Source organism: Arachis duranensis, chromosome 6 (genome assembly GCF_000817695.3).
Source record: "Arachis duranensis cultivar V14167 chromosome 6, aradu.V14167.gnm2.J7QH, whole genome shotgun sequence".
In the NCBI taxonomy this organism is placed as follows: domain Eukaryota; kingdom Viridiplantae; phylum Streptophyta; class Magnoliopsida; order Fabales; family Fabaceae; genus Arachis; species Arachis duranensis.
In genome coordinates, this window is record NC_029777.3 from 1,498,949 (window position 1) to 1,512,744 (window position 13,796).

Genomic DNA, 13,796 nt, shown 5'->3' on the forward strand with positions numbered 1-13,796 from the left:
TTTTTTTAATATTTAATAATTATTTATTTTTATATTTTTAAAATTAAATATTAATTTTTAATTTTTTTAATAAATTAGACAAATATTTTTAGATACCAAATCAATTATATTTGTATTATTAGAAAAACGGCAAAACCATAAAAATTTTGCATATTTAGTTTAAGAAACATTTCCAATTTTCGTTTTCTATTTGATATCTTCAAGATTTATTTCCATTTTCAGTTTTACAATGTTTGAAAACTTTTGTTTTGTTTGTTTTCCACTTTTACTATACTTTTCCACTTGCTTCAAGCTCCCACCTACCCTTGTATCTTTTACACCCCACCTACCCTTTTCACTTTTCACACCACCGCACGTACATGTCACAACAAAGCCACCGCTCCCCATAAATCAATCATGACACTAAACAGCTCTCCCGTGTCAGTCACTTGTTAGTAGTTACTCAAATCTGATCATCTTTCCACCTTTTTGTCATCTTTATCCTGTTGAACACCGCCATTGATTGAAAAATTGAAAAAATGAATAGTTCTATAGATACTAGACATAATAAGATATAAAATATATGGATACATAAATTTAAAATTTTTATAAAATATAAAAATGTTATCTATATAAAAAAATAAAGTATATTTTAAATAAATTATAATAATATTTTAATACATTATTAATATTAAAATATAAATTATTAAAATAAAAAATCATAATAAATAAAAAAATTATCCTTACTTTATGGGTCTAACTCTTAGAGCTAAATAGAGAAGGAAAATATCTAATGGTTACATGACCAATCATAAGAAGAATAATTCTCATAACTCATAGTTATGAACGTGAACAACATGGATGTTGATGTTGTTGACTTGTTGACAACAAACGAAGTCTTCAGCCACCATTGGATTGTGACAAAGCCATGTGGGATTTTGTTAGAGAAGAATTTAGTTCTTTAAAACTACAAAAGTGCCATAGCTCCAAAGTGAAAACATAGAAATCGTCATTTTGTCGTTTCAAAATTTTCTAAAATTTTGGGTTTGTTTTTTAAATCTGAAAATAAAAATAAAAATAAAAATAAATAACCAAACTTGTTTTTTATATTATTTTTTATTTTTAGAAAAAAAAAACAGAACATCTAAACCAAACAAAATATTTGGTCTCTCCTAAATCCTGATTATCATTTTTAATTTTTTATTCTCTCTAAAAAAATAATTTTGTTAGTTACATGATTTCAACTCACGACTATCATTATAAATTTGAAAAAAAAAAAGATCAATACATACACGCATAGTGTTTGTTGTTTTGTTTGCATTTAATTATTTCAAGTGAGATGTGTATGTATATTTGAAGGAGAAAAATGTTGTGTGTAGGTGGAGCATTTGCATTGTATTCGCTGATATGCAGACACTTAAAGGTTAGTTTGGTTCCAAATCAACAACCAGAAGACAGAGAACTTTCTAACTATAAACTGGACACACCCTCTAACAAGTTAAAACGAGCCCAAAGACTGAAGCAGATGCTTGAGAACAGTCACACTGCTCGTATTCTTCTTTTGCTTGCAACCATAACAGGAACTTCCATGGTCATAGGAGACGGGATTCTTACTCCTTCAATTTCAGGTTTTTAATTCTCTCTAGCTTTTAACCTCTCCTAACTTCGAATTGAATGGATCCTTGATATGTATATAACATATTGTTCATTATTTTACATGCAGTCCTTTCTGCCGTAAGTGGAATCAGTACATCACTGGGTCAAGGTACTTACACCTTAGTCATGTTTAAAATTACAAATAAAATGAGAATTATAAAATAATTTTATAAACTTAATTAAATTATTATTTAACAAAAAAAATTTAATTATTAATTTTACATAAAAATAATTAATATCTTTTTTTTTCCTCTAAATCAGAAGCTGTAGTGGGGATCACTATAGTGATCTTAATTGGCCTATTTTCGATGCAACGATTCGGTACGGATAAAGTGGGTTTCACGTTCGCACCAATTATCTTTGTGTGGTTTGCATTCATTGGTGGGATCGGTCTCTACAATTTGTTCAAATATGACATTGGAGTGTTACGGGCTTTTAATCCAAAATATATAGTCGATTACTTCAAACGCAACGGTAAAAAAGGATGGTTATCACTTGGTGGAGTATTTTTATGTATAACAGGTGAGTTGCATGACTTGCATCTATATGCCTTGTTTATTAATATTGTTAGTTAAGTTGTATTATTCTTTAATTCTAATTAAAATTCATATAATTATAGGATCTGAAGCTATGTTTGCAGACTTGGGTCATTTTAATGTACGAGCAATCCAAGTAAGTAAATAAATAAATTTAAACTTGTCTTTGTGAATATATCCAATTTTTTATTATTAATTTTAGAATATACCCTCAAATTCGTTTTAAGGAATTTCAAATTGGATAGTTTGCTTTCCTAACAAATTTTACTTATAATAACATTTATTGAATCTAAAGTTCTTATAATAAAAATTATTAAAAATTTATTTATCTAATACATATTAAAATTTTGATTAAAAATAACAGAAAAAGAAATTTATTTGACAAGATAATTTTTTGAACTTTTAATTTAATTAGTAATTTAATAATATATTTTAACCTATATTTTTAGATAATGATGGCCGTCTAACATTTCTAAAAAAATTATGGCAAAGTGTCATTTAATTTTCACTAACATACATTATCATTATCATTAATGGCGCAGATGAGCTTCTCTTTCATTACATGTCCTGCAATATTGGCTGCATATATTGGACAAGCAGCATTTCTACGGAAGTTCCCTGGAAAAGTACAGAATACTTTCTACGCAAGTCTACCACGTAAGTTGAACGATCAGAGAAAATTCACGGAATTTATTATCATTAGTTAGTAAAATCCTATCAAGCAATTGACTTATGACATTATTGTGGTTTATGATGAACATGCAGACTCCATATATTGGCCAACATTTGTGGTAGCTGTTGGTGCTGCAATCATAGCAAGCCAAGCAATGATTTCAGGAGCATTTTCCATTATATCGCAGGCTCTAAGTCTAGGTTGTTTCCCACGAGTTAAGGTCGTGCATACTTCCATTAAGCACCAGGGTCAAGTGTATATTCCAGAGATCAACTATATGTTCATGATTGCATGCATTATTGTTTGTGCTGCCTTCAAGACTACAGAAAAGATTAGTCACGCATACGGTAATTAATTTTGCTTATAATATCTTCCTAACCATGTTAGCTATATACTAGATTTTGCTTATAATTTTGCACATAACATTTTGGAATATCTACATATATTACTTTACATTACAAAGAAATTCTAAATATTATTTATGTGGACGATACAGGGATTGCCGTTATCGGGGATATGATGATCACAACAACTTTGGTTTCGTTGATAATGTTGGTTATATGGAAGAAGAGCATATGGCAAGTTGCTATCTTCTTCTTGGTATTCGGTTGCACAGAAGCTTTGTATTTCTCATCTCAGATAACCAAATTCACGGGTGGAGGTTTTCTTCCAATTGCTTCTGCTTTGTTCATAACAACATTAATGGGAATCTGGCATTACGTGCACAAAGAGAGATACATGTTTGAACTCAGAAACAAGGTTTCCAGTGAGTACATAAGAGAATTGGCCGTCAACCCAGACATAAGCCGAGTTCCGGGAATGGGGCTTCTCTACTCTGAGCTTGTTCAAGGGATTCCTCCGATATTCCCTCATCTCATTGCCAGTGTGTCATCCATCCATTCAATCCTTGTCTTCGTTTCGATCAAGGCCATCCCTGTCAGCCGAGTTGCTTTGGAGGAGAGGTTCTTATTTCGCCATGTCGAGCCTAGAGAGTACCGAATGTTCCGGTGTGTGGTGAGGCACGGTTACAAGGATGGACTTGAAGATCCTATGGAGTTTGAATCCCAATTAATACAAAATCTTAAGGCCTTCATTCAACAAGAAAGTTTTATGCTTACTGAGGGGGCTGATGTAGCAGAAAGTAGTGATCAGATGGCACTCAAGGAAGCAGAAGCACAAGTATTGCAGGAAGGAACTAAAGTAAGGTCTGCTAATTCTTCCAGCAGAATAATTCCAAACAATAATAACCAAGGCATTGTGTCTCGTGCCTCCTCGGATCCCATCGTTCATGTGGCACCTAACAAGTCGTCCACTTTCTCTGATCCGCCCATCCAGGGTGCTGAAGATGAGGTCAAGTTCATAGACAAGGCAATGGAAAAGGGTGTGGTGTATATGTTAGGCGAAGCAGAGGTGGTGGCTCAACCAAATTCATCTTTTCTCAATAAAATAGTTGTCAACTATGCTTACAGCTTCTTGAGAAAGAACTTCCGCCAAGGAGACAAGTTGATGGCAATTCCTCGCAAGAGACTTCTCAAGATTGGAATGACATACGAAATATAACTCCATATTTCAGTGCACATTAGCAGGAATCTTTTGCTCCTTCTCTTGCTCTCTCACATTCACCATTTGATACATCATACATTTAAGGTCATTTTTTTTAGTGTCTTAATATATAGAAATAAAACAATCAAGTATCAAATAATGAATATAACAGAGCAAGTGCCTAAGAATTTCTCGGGGCAAAGGACTTTGATGATTCACTGAAACATGTCAATAGCCATATAAATCATGTATATCTAGTACATCTGTAACTACTAGCGGCAAAGCCTTTTTTTTGTAGTATCTTAGCCTATGTTTTAATTTTGTTCTCTCTCTCTCTCTCTCTATATATATATATATATATCATTTAGTCTTCTTTATCTAAATTTTAATTTGTTTAACTAAGACTTAAAATTTATTTATCATGTACCTTAAAAAATAAATAGTAATTATTTGCACTCATATTTAATTTTTTTTGGAAAGAATAAATCTTTACTGATTAAGGCAACATAGGACTAAGACAATCCAATGATGCTAAGTTACAAATATGATCAGGAGCTTCTTCTAGCCACAACAAATCAGGAATGATAAAAGCAAGGTTAGCTAAGCCATATGCAACTCTATTACCCTTCCCTCTTTACATGAAAAAAAAAAATTGATCTAAAGCTATGTGTCAAACTCAGACAGTCAGCTATAAAGAACCAAAATAGTAATCTCCCACCTTCCTATTCTTGAGAGCTAGTATCACCTCAGCATTATCACTTTCAAGAACAATATCCAAAAAACAACAATCTTTAGCTAATTTCAAACCCAAAACACAAGCTTGAGCTTCAGCTTTGTGAGATTCCACCTCCAAAGCTAACTTCCAGGTCGCTGCAGCCAGAATATTCCCATCTGAGTCCTTCTCTACTGCACCCGCACCAGCCACCTGATTCACTACCAACACAGTATTTGTATTCACCTTAATTTGGTTTAGAAGAGGTGGTGATCATGACTTTTGGCACTCCCAAACTTCAGTTGAAATGCTCAGACCAACAGTGATCCCGGTTATGTTTGCTACGCAGAATTCCTTGAAGCTTTTCTCAGCTAGCTCTATCATTTCCAACACATCAATCCTTTTACCTTCAAAAACCAGAGCATCCTGGATTTCCAAATAGCATACAAACAAGTACAAAATAATTCTCTTTGTTTTCTATCTAGAATTTTCAGCATATTTTCCCCCTACGTTTGGAGACTTAACCCATTTTCAGTCTCTGGCCTTAAGGTAAAGGGAGTCAAACCCAAAATCTTTGAATGAAATCAGTCCCTAAACAAGTGCATATCTGATTCTTCTCCTCGAAAACATCTTGGACAAAAGGCTAGTCAATTCCCACCTCTTCTTTACAAATTCAGTTTTGTTGGGAGGGAATTCCTCATCAATCTCCACACAAAATTCAAGACACTTGGGTGAATTTTGAGCTTTCCAAGCACGCTCCAATTTGGTTGTGTGTTTATCATCCTGTCGTTGCTATCTTTCTATCCTTCACTACAAGAAAAATGCTAAATACCGTTAGAATTAGTGTCGAACGTTAGCGGTGGGTTTACCAGCGAATTTCTCGACGGATATGACAATAAATTCGTTGGTAAAAAAATTACCGTCGAATTAAATTTTTTGACGGTAAATCCGCCAGTAATGTTTAGAAAGAAAAAAATTGGCACGAGGATTATCATCGGAATTACCAGCGGACTGGTAAAAGCTCAATTAATGGAACGCTGTATTTTAGTCATACGCAATACATTACCATCGGATTTATCCACCGGTAAATCCGACGGTAAACATAATCTAAATTCAAAATACGCAACCCTCTTCCCTAACTTTCAAGAACACTCTTCTCTCTCCCTGATTCTCCTCTCTTTTCTCTCTCCCCTGCAACTACCTCCGGCAACCCCTTCGGCCACCCACCGTCAGTGCTACCCACCTCTATTCTCCTCCAAAGTCTGCGTCAAGTCGCTTGTATCGTGTTTCATAGGCTCAAACGAAGTTGCTCCCTCTGTCTCTGCCATTGTTGGAAGAAGAACTGCTGTTGCCGCGCTCCCTCTGTCGCTAGAGTTATCTCTCTCCTTCGTCGTCCAGATAGGTTCCACTTATCCCTCTCTTTATTCTATCTTGTTTTTATTTTTTTTAACAAAAAATCCTAAACCTTTTTTGCCCTCTCTGACGGTGCGTTCTCTTCTTCTACCAGAGCTTGAAGCAACGAGTTTTTTTGTTTGTCACTCTACGAGCTCTGCTGTTGCCTTGTCGTTGTCTTCTGACTCTCGTCACTGTCGCTTTCAGACCTGCTCGCCTCCAGCTCCATTCCTTTTGGCGTTCAGGTATAGTGTGCGACTCTGTCACTCAATTCTGTTCTTCAGCATCTTGTCTTTGATTGTTCTTCTTAAACCTCTGTTAGTTGTTCTTCTTGTTGCTGATTCTTCTTGTTAATTATTATGTTGTTGTTGCATATATAGATGTTTAATTCTTGTAGTTATTGAATTTATTTGCTGTTATTGTTCTTGATTACTTAAATTTTTTGCTAATAATTATTCAGTTCTCGTAGTTATTGTGTTATGATTTTTGTTGATTTGTTAGTGATTGTTGATGTTGTTGTCATTGTTCTTGTTGATTTATTAATTTTTTTGCTAATAATTGTTCAGTTCTTGCTAATAATTCTTTTGTTAATTTTTATTAGGTGTTATTAACTTTTTTGCTATGTGTTATTGAATTTATTTGCCTAGCTGTTATTGTTTTTGCTGCCTACTTATACTTATGTTCTATCTGTTATTTATTTGCATACTAATTTTTGCTTACTTATAATTTTGTTTGGATATTTTTTTTGTTATTTGACTTGTGCAGACTTGGATGAGATTATATAACACTTTGGTTGTTGTAGAGTTTTTTATTTGGATAAAATTTTAAGGTTTATATTAGAATATAATTATATTTTATCTGTTTATTATATTATTTTATTATAATTCGGTTATTCTGATTAAACTACCATTGAACTTTTGATCCAATGAACTAATAACTAGATTAAATAATCATTCATTCTTTTAATATGGTGCTAATAAATTGTGTTAACTAAAGTAATAAAATGTGACGTTTCTTGAGAATTTTCGATAATGAGCTAATGAAGTCTGATGCAAAATAAACTTTGCTCCAGGTTGATGAGACACATGGCTGGGATATACAACGTTGGTGGAGCTTTAGGATTTTGGGTCCTTTGCCAATTACATTATGGTTTGTTTTATTCTTTCGCTCTTTTGTTTGTCTATGCATCTTATTATTTTTCACATGCCTTTTAATTATTTGATAAAATACTACACTTATCATAATGATAAGGTTCAGCCATTTATAAACATATAATACATATTTTTTAATTATTTTTTATTGTATTATTCAGTACTTTATGTATGTATTTGCTTGATCCCTTAACGACCCATAGTTAACAATATCACTAGTGGATCAGGAAACAATAAGATCATTATTCTAGTAAATAATAAAAAAAATGTAATTCTAAATACTTGGTTACAGAGAGATATGCTTAGCACTACATACCTCTATCAAGAATTACTGCTATAAAAATGAAAAATGGACAAACAATGTAATGCTAGCAGTATCACTCAAAGTCTTTTTAGAAGATTATAACAGTAATAGATAGGGGTGGTAGTGGGGTGGATAGGGGCAGGTTTTTGCCCTACCCGACCCCGCCCCGTCGTCCTTTTACTTAGGTATTACCCACTCATCACTACCCGTGGGTAGTAAACTGCAGTACCCTAACCCGCCCCGCCTCTACGCGTCCCTGTAAAAATTTAATATCACTTTAATTTTTTCATATTCATATATAAGTTAAAGACAAAAACTTAAAATTTATAGATAAATTAAAATATAAACATAAAATACAATGTCATTAGCTCAAATAATTTGAATTTAAAAAAAAAGGTTAGTGTTAGATCACTACAAATTTAATAACATAATAAAGAAATTACTTTCCACATCTTCATCATCATTAAAAGTTTGCAAATCAAAATTAAATCTAAAAATCAAAAGTGATAACAATTAAACAAAATTAAAAATACTTAGTAGAATTAAACAAAATAAAAATACAAACAAACAAAAACAATTCAAGTAATATATGATGACAATAAACAGCATATTAGTCTTCTTCACAAAGTTGAAACAAATAATAACACAGCACACTACTGTAAAAGACTAAACAAAGCATATAAATTATGGTATGGAAAAGTTTAGGGGGCAGCAATTTTATTGCATTTTGGCCAGCATGTAACCAGCAGAGAAAGGTGAGTCATTGGATGAAATCTCACACCATCAAATGATGGCTAATTGATGGCTACTAATCACAAATATTGCTGGCCCCCTAGCATTGCTCTTATGGTATAAGATTTTAAATTATTAGAATGAATAATTGCCAAGATTCATTTGTCAATAATAATTCATAGGCATGATTAGGAAGTGATTTAAGATTATTATTCATAAGCACATAACTCTAATAAACAGAACAATAATAATTCATAAGCACATAATTTGTTAATAATAATTCGGACCTTTTCTTCATGTGATGCATATCATTCTAGAATGAAAATATAATTGTACAAGAGATAATGAATTTCTGTCAAGAGATAATAAGCACAAGATAACTATCAAATAAGCACATGATTTGTTGAAATAAGTTTTTTCTTTGATTCTCAATCAATGAAATCATGTTGCCTTAAGAAAGACTGTTCCACTTGGATTACTCATTTCCCCACTGTCACCTTGGCTATGTTTTTCTACAAATTACTTTTTTCTAAATTATGGTTTTAATTAGAAGCCAAATTGGAAAACTATTCCATTAACCTTTTGAATTATAAATTAATTTGAATACTATATGTTAATTGACCACATTGATTTGTTTTTCTTATTTGATAAGTTTGTTTTTTTGTTTTTGGCGCTAACAGCTATTAATAAAGAAAAATGGAAAAGGTTCTTCGCCTGTGAGTAGAGACATTTCTCTCTCTCTATTCTGCAGCCATTGTATATATGACTATGAATGTTGCAAATTCTTCTTAACATGACCCAGATAAACAGAACTTAACTCTAGATTTTTATTAGAATGAGCATTTTGTCCTTAGTTGTTACACTTAATTATTTTTATGCTTATCTCTAACCAAAACCTTAACCTCCAAATTTCTTTCCCATCTTAAAAATATCAAACCATCTTGGAATCGTACAAATTTTATATCCATGCGATCGCGTCTCGAACTAAGATTTCTAACAAGCTAAGTATCATAATCTTCTAATTACTACAGCTCCAGAAACTAAGGAAAAATCGTGGGTTCACTAAAGCCCCAGCAGCACAACACCTTGATTCCTTACAAGGTTGTTATACGTCACATAATGAATGCGTACCAGCCCATTTCTTGATGCAAATATTTTAGAGACACTAGGATTTATTTTGGTTTTAGTCCTAACGCATTTCGATCTAATTTGGATTTTACATAATTTTTACAAAAGAACTGCCCTCCATCTCCAAAAACTAGAAATGGACAGTATTATAGCTCACTTCAAAATTCTATATAAAATTCAATTTAAATCTAATGACTCTCAAAATTGACATGGTTTAACTAGACTCCTCTAGATTTCTATTGCAACTAGTTTCAAGGTGATATAATTGATGATGAAGTAGTTATGTACATTAGAAGTTGGTTCTATTATGCATGATTCCGTTTTGGCGGAACAGTGAGTACCACTCCTTTTAAGTTGCATAATTCACTCTTAAAAACTTGGATCATCCTGAAATTTGGATGGAACATACTAGACATCTCTAGTTTTCATTTACAACTAATCACAACTCAAAATTCATTCAGAATTGGAAGTTATGCATATGAGACGTAATCTATAAATTTTAATTATATTTATATTTTTTAAAAATTTAGGTAGAGTTTCATTTATGAATAGAATGTGCCACAAACTTTATCCGTCAATAATAAACCCTAAACAATTCACAAACAAGTAATATGCATATAAAACTAAATATGTTAACAACCTAAATTTACTAACCTATATCTAACTTATCTTAACAACCTAAATTCATCAAAAGTAAAAAATTGAGTGTAACTAAATTAAATTAACTAACTAACTAAAATAATATATATATAAAAGACTTAAAATAGTACTCACGCTATCAAACTATCAGGCCAAATTGTCATATGTACGATGGGAGCTAGTGGAGGACCATCTAGCTGGGATCTGTAAGAAGATTTTGGTACTGCGATGTCTGTCGCTGGAGGCATTATCGTCGTTGAAACAATGGGCTGCTGAGCAGACAGAGGTGGTGGATGAGTCCACTCTAGTGAAGCGGCCGAACGACTTCCTAATTGTGAGGGTGGTGCAGCAGAAGGAGGCACGTAGTTGGGGTTAGGAACCATGATGAATTGCTGATCCTGTGCACCCATTACCTGTGACATCCCAATGGTAGTCGAAATAAAAGATGATGACCGAGAAGTCCCAAGAGTACCAGTAGATACCCTCTCTCTACCACGACCATGAGTCTAATTCGTAACACCTCTATCTGTCGTCATGTCTGTAAAGAGCATACGGATTAAATTCAAATTTGCAACTATTAAATTTCGCTAAAATTTCGGAAAATATAATTCTTTACTTACAATTAATCAAATTATATTCTTATAAAATTCAAATTTGCAACAACAATTTCCATCACTCTTAATTTTTAATTTTATTCAAAATCTTATAAAAATTTCAAGAGAACCTCTCCTAAAATTCGGATATCTCTACCTCTCAAGGGTTTTATTCAAACTAAATATCTCTTAGTCCTACTCAACTTTTCAAGTAACAAACAATTTACTCAAAGTAAATTTTCTTGATTTATTATCTTTAATTGTCTTTAAGTTATTAATTTTTTCAATTATTAAAGCAACAAACGAGGATTCAAATCCTAATCCATCCATCAAAAAATTTCAGCATTGTTACTAATAAATTTTATTAGTAGATCTATTAATCCCTTTTTAATTTTTAATCAACTTTTACTCAATCATTTAAATAAACTTCAAAAACATAAATCATAATACTTAAAACGTCAATCAACTCAAAAACCTAAATCATAATACTAATTAATAACTAAAATCTAAATTAATCATAAATTTAACTAAAATAAACAAAATAATTAGAAAATGATCATGTTTAAAATAACAAACAAGGATTCAAATCCTAATTCATCCGCCAAAAAACTTCAAGCATTGTTAATAAATTTTATTAGTAGATCTATTATTTTTTTTAATCTTTAATCAACTTTTATTCGATCATTTAAATAAACTTCAAAAACACAAATCATAATACCTAAAACGTTAATTAACTCAAAAACCTAAATCATAATACTAATTAACAACTAAAACCTAAATTAATCTTAAATTTAACTAAAACAAAAAAAAATTAATTTAAAAATGATCATATTTAAAGCAACAAACAAGGATTCAAATCCAAATCCACCCATCAAGAAACTTCAAGCTAAGTTTTGATACTAATAAATTTTATTAGTAGATTTATTAATTTTTTTTTAATCTTTAATCAACTTTCACTCAATCATTTAAATAAACTTCCAAAACATAAATTATAATACCTAAAACATTAATCAACTGAAAAACCTAAATTATAATACTAATTAATAACTAAAACCTAAATTAATCATAAATTTAACTAAAACAAAAGAAAAATTAGTTAAAAAATAATCATGTTTAAAGCAACAAACAAGTATTCAAATTCTAATCCATCCACCAAAAAACTTCAAACATTGTTATTAATAAATTTTATTAGTAGATCTATTAATCCCTTTTTAATTTTTACTCAACTTTCACTCAATCATTTAAATAAATTTCAAAAACATAAATCATAATACGTAAAATGTTAATCAACTCAAAAATCTGAATCATAATACTAATTAACAACTAAAATCTAAATTAATCCTAAATTTAACTAAAACAAAAAAATAAATTAGAAAATAATCATGTTTAAAGCAACAAAGAAGGATTCAAATCCTAATTCACCCATAAAAAAACTTCAAATATTGTTACTAATAAATTTTATTAGTAGATCTATTAATTTCTTTTTAATTTTTAATCAACTCTCACTCCATCTTTTAAATAAACTTCAACATAAATTATAATACCTAAAACGTTAATTAACTTAAAAACCTAAATTATAATACTAATTAACAACTAAAACATAAACTAATACTAAATTTAACTAAAACAAAAAGAAAGATTAATTAAAAAATGATCATGTTACTAGAGAAGAGAGAAAGAAAAAAAAAAGATGGGTGAGGTGGTAGCTGGTGGTAGTCGGCGCTACGCATCGAAAAGTAAAATTCGACGGCATTTTTTTTCCGACAATTGCCAAATTTATTGATAAATCTGATGATAAATCTAATGCTAATGTTCGACAATAAATTTGTCAGTATTCAATATTTTTCTTGTAATGTGAATCGAATAAAATTCTTTTTCAAAGTTAAAAGTTTCCAAGCAGTCTAAGGGTAGGCATGTTGGAACATGCCAAATTTTATTTAAACCATCCTTCCAGGTTTTAAAACCTCTAGTGTGCAAGAAAACTTTGTGTTGAAATGGTCCTATTGCCTTGGTCAGCGTTTGGTTTTTCGTTATCTGCTCACCCTTTGGCATTGCTGGTTCTTGCCTCTTTCTTCTTTCAACGTCAATTAGCTTTCAAGTCAGCATGGTTTATTATTATATTATAAGATTGACTTTTGAATGAAATTTTTTTCGTTTGCTTATTAATAACCACACCTTGTATTATTATGCATTCAATTAATATTTGTTCTAAAAATATATATTACATTTTTTTATAAAAATATAGAATTAATATTTTAAAGATTTTGGTGTCTATTTTTAATATATTGTTAGATATTTATTAAAATAAATATTTAAAAATAGAAAAAGTATATAGAACCAACTAATAATCAGCCAAGAATGGAACAACATAATTTATTATAATTAGTTTTATTAATTTATAATTTAATTTGTTTGTTAAATTATTGTTGACCACGTTAGTGTTAGGAGAGAATCACGGAACAGATGCTTTGATCATTCATTAGTTGATTCTATATAATTAATTATGTTTTATTAATGCGTAACACATGAAACATAGAAATCATATCCAAAACCATCCAATTTACAAGAAAAAAAAACATCTGTATGTCTATTAATAGCAACATCCGATTACCAGTTGGCTGATTCTTGACTTATATAGAGTTGGTTCCTAGTATTATTGTTAAAAATAATAATCTTAACATGGAAGAGCACGCGTTAACTAATAAATCCAATTATTATTATTATTATAAGGATAAAAACAATCATATCATCATCATATT

At 30.8% G+C, this 13,796-nt stretch overlaps 1 protein-coding gene across 1 annotated transcript in view; it reads left to right on the forward strand.

Annotated features, from left to right (window-relative positions):
* LOC107491872 (potassium transporter 5) overlaps window positions 1-4,704 on the forward strand; it is a 6,546-nt gene extending 1,842 nt beyond the window's left edge. Inside the window, exons 3-9 of the mRNA XM_016112784.3 lie at window positions 1,359-1,607; window positions 1,703-1,744; window positions 1,897-2,157; window positions 2,255-2,307; window positions 2,714-2,828; window positions 2,937-3,191; window positions 3,341-4,704. Of these exons, the coding sequence (XP_015968270.1) occupies window positions 1,359-1,607; window positions 1,703-1,744; window positions 1,897-2,157; window positions 2,255-2,307; window positions 2,714-2,828; window positions 2,937-3,191; window positions 3,341-4,404 (2,039 nt within the window). The 3' untranslated portion in view covers window positions 4,405-4,704. The remainder of the gene's footprint in view (window positions 1-1,358; window positions 1,608-1,702; window positions 1,745-1,896; window positions 2,158-2,254; window positions 2,308-2,713; window positions 2,829-2,936; window positions 3,192-3,340) is intronic.
* Window positions 4,705-13,796: the final 9,092 nt, after the last annotated feature.